Below are 3,676 nucleotides of genomic sequence, written 5' to 3'. Positions count from 1 at the left end.
GTTTTAAACGAGGAAATTAGAAAAACAGTCGATAAATAAGTCGCGTCTCTTATATGACACTTCCAACTTTATGTTGCATATTAAAATATACAATCGACCATTTGTAAATTCTACAATCTTCAGAATTTAAGAACAGTCAACTTGATTCACGATTGGGAATACAGACATGCAGTATAAGTGTATATTTAGAATGTGTATGTAATAAATCACTTCAATAAAATAAGTTACACTTTTTATAAATATCGCACAATACATAATAATAGAAATAATTCGAATTTTTTGTTACTATATGAGCGAGACGGATAACGAGGAAATTAGTCAAAAATTATGTCATCGTTGTCTTTGAGTAGAACAAGAAAGTATAATTCATTCTCATCATTCTCGTAATTATTCCGCTTTAGCTGTCAGTCGAGAACGGAACAAGAAATGCTTGTGTAAAGCGCAAAGACTCCCGTCTCACTTAAAATAGAAGAAACGACAATACCGTGATCAGTAAAATGAGGTTGGTAATCATTTTTCCATTCTTATTATCTCTAGTAAATTGCTGCCAACATTTCTGGAACCAATGGGGAAACTTCTCGTGTAAATCGCCGATATACAAATGTCATAGAATAAATTATTTTTATATTATAAACGGTACAGAAACAGTACTTCGTTGGAGTCGTAAGAAACTTAACTTTTGTATATTGAATGCTGATAGGTGCCATCTATCCAATAAGCATTCGTTTGTGGAAATCTTCAACAATACGTTATCTGTCACTTGCAACGACGAACAAACTATCGATTTTCGTTTGATGCGTTGTTTAAATGTTAAACACGTTAAAAATTTAGAATTTATCGATTGTTACTTGTCGAAATTTGCAGTCGAAAAATTCGCTTCGAATTATGCCATAGAAAAAATCGTCATAAAATACACCTTAAAATCCGAAGGTGAAAGGTTGAAACTCGAAGGTGGAAGGTGGAAACTCGAAAGTGAAAGGTTGAATTTCGAAAGTGCATCATTTATTAATATGTCGTCTCTGAAAGACTTAGCAATTAAAAATGTAAGAACTTTCGACATATTCAATTTGAGTTTTGACGGCGATTCTTCTCTGATTTCTTTGAAAATTACGGATTATAATTTTACGCTGTTTCTGCACAGACCATTTCAACAATTGAAGAATCTTTCTGAATTACAAGTGAATTCGGGTTAATTAAAGGCTTTGCCAGAAAAACTGTTTCATGGTCTTCATAATCTGAAAACCCTGGATTTAAGTTACAACCTAATTGAAATCGTTCATCCTTTCGTCTTTCGACATCTCACTTTATTGGAACAGTTAAATTTGAGAGGTAACGAAATACAAAGTTTACCTGAAGAACTCTTTCGTGGACTGAATAATCTGAAATCCCTCGATTTAAGAAACAACTTAATCGAATCCGTTCATCCTTTATTCCTTCAAACTCTAACTTTATTGGAAGAGTTAAATTTGGAAGAAAACCCGATAAAAAGTTATCCTGAAAACTTGTTGGAAGGTCTTTCGAATTTAACAATATTTTCTATTTCTGGAAAATTTTCTAGTGTTGAATATTTATTATCGAAGAAACCACACAATGAAACACACTTGCGCTCTGTGTTTTTGAAGGGACTCGTCAATCTGACAGAATTTCGCGCTTCTTATTTTCCTTTACTTCGCATCGAAAAAGATTTCTTTTCCCATTCCATCAACTTAAGAAAAGTTGTTTTCAGTTTTAACGATGTGCTGCATCTTCCATCCAATCTGCTCAAAAATAATAAAAATCTGGAAGCTTTTGAATACAGTTGGAATAAATTATCGACTATACCAAATGGTATTTTCGATGGACTTTCTAAACTCAAACAAATCAATTTACGCAGAAATCGTCTAGAAAACATTCCAGAAGATACTTTCCAAGGTTTGTCGAATCTGGAAGAACTGGATTTATCATCTAATCGCTTGACATTTTTACCTAATAATATTTTTCTTTCAACGAATAATATACGAATTCTCGATCTTTCTGAAAACAATTTCAGTAAAATTTCTTTCGAATTCAACAATAAACTCGAACGACTTGATTTGAAAAATGCGGGTTTGACGGAATGGCCGAATTTAAATTGGACAAAATACAATTTGACTTATGTTTATGCTCCATTTAACCATTTCGAAACTGTCAAATTGCCGATTTACACTCCGAACCGCATGAAGATGGATTTGGATTACTGTCAGATAAAAACCATTTACATCGATGAATGGAAATACGGATTTAATAGACCCAGTTATGAATTAAGTGAAAACCCAATAACTTGTGATGGAAAACTTTTGCATTTCATCAGCACTGTTCAATCGAATTTAGCAATTTCATTACAAATTTTTCCAGATTTAAAATACAAGAAATGTCACGGAGAAGAAAGAAAATTGCTGGATTTTACGCGATTCTACGCCATTAGAAGCCATTGTCCAATGAACTGCGAATGTTTCTCGACAAACGACGACCTCAAAGTCGATTGTAATGGAAAGGGATTAAAGAAAATACCCGAATTTCTGATCGAAAATGCGACAATCGTCGATTTGAGTAATAATTACATAAATGAATTGTCGATCGTGGATTATCGAACGTGGAGCAAAGTCACCCGTCTGCACCTAAGCAACACTTCACTATTCCAGTTTTCGGATTATGTTCTTTTGCCAAATATCAAATTTCTTTGGTTGGACGGAAACCGATTAACCGAATTAAATTCTGGATTAATGAATCTGATTGACGTTTCTGCAGAATTTACGGTCTATTTATCGAGAAACAATTGGACTTGTGATTGCCATTCGCAATTTACTAAAGACTGGTTGCTTCGAAACAAAAGGAAAATTGCAGATTTTTCGGAAATTTCATGCAAAAGAAATTTGTCTGTTCTTACTTTCACCAGTATTATTTATAATAATGAATGCATGAAAATCTCAGAAAATAATTTGATGTCGTTCGTAAATGTTTCTTTTTCAAAAGGCGCGTGTTTTGACGAAGCTGGTTGTGCTTTTGGATGGAAAATCGCAGTTGCTGTTCTTACTTCGCTAATCTTATTATGTTTAATTATTGTTGTTTTTGTTTATTGTATTAAAAAAAGAAATGTCGAGAAAGTGGTTGAGCCTAAAGAAGAAGAAGTGATTTATTACAATATTTACAACTGAATTTTTATCAATTCAAATGCATCGAGTTTGAACTCTTTAATGAATACATTTTTACAAATTGTTGTTGTTCTGCATTCGCTTTTATTTGTTTAGTAATAAAGAATATTGTTTAGTAATTACGTGATAAATCAGCGAATTAAAAAGAAAGAGGATTATTTATTTGAATGATTAAATGAATTTGACGGTATTATTTCTTATCATTCGAGTATCGCGATAAATATAAGTATGCAGGCTAAAACAACCAAACTAAATTGTTTAATTATTTCAAATAAAATTTAGTTATAGATAAAAAAAATTATTATTATCTTTTTAAAGTTACGTGCCGTACACGCAGTAAAACTAACACCAGTTTATTATTATAAAACAATTTATTTTTTTCAAAACAAAATGAATATCTGAATAAAAATTTCACATAAGCAGAAAAAGCAAATATTTAACATGTACTGTACCAATCAAGTCATAGAGTACATCTCTAAAAGAAGACATTTTTTTTTCAAAGTAAA

General features: G+C 31.7%; 1 protein-coding gene across 1 annotated transcript; it reads left to right on the top strand.

Moving 5' to 3' along the window:
- The first annotated feature begins 794 nt into the window (after positions 1 to 794).
- On the top strand, positions 795 to 3,315 carry LOC111614645 (protein toll-like). Its single transcript, XM_023356011.1, has 2 exons — positions 795 to 1,043; positions 1,200 to 3,315. Exons 1-2 carry the CDS (start codon positions 795 to 797, stop codon positions 3,171 to 3,173), a joined length of 2,223 nt encoding a protein of 740 aa, XP_023211779.1. The 3' UTR covers positions 3,174 to 3,315.
- The last annotated feature ends 361 nt before the right edge of the window (positions 3,316 to 3,676 follow it).

The sequence above is a fragment of the Centruroides sculpturatus genome, unplaced genomic scaffold, assembly GCF_000671375.1.
Source record: "Centruroides sculpturatus isolate CEXI.00-Female unplaced genomic scaffold, Cexi_2.0 scaffold2122, whole genome shotgun sequence".
Lineage (NCBI taxonomy): Eukaryota > Metazoa > Arthropoda > Arachnida > Scorpiones > Buthidae > Centruroides > Centruroides sculpturatus.
Note: the sequence above shows the minus strand (reverse complement) of the source record. Positions and strands in the feature narration are given on the sequence as shown.

What these genes read in the sequence shown, in the direction of transcription:
- LOC111614645 (XM_023356011.1), top strand. Translation starts at nt 795, where the DNA reads ATGCGTTGTTTAAATGTTAAACACGTTAAAAATTTAGAATTTATCGAT. An exon ending in AAGACTTAGCAATTAAAAAT is followed by an intron (nt 1,044 to 1,199) that starts GTAAGAACTTTC and finishes GGTTAATTAAAG; the next exon opens with GCTTTGCCAGAAAAACTGTT.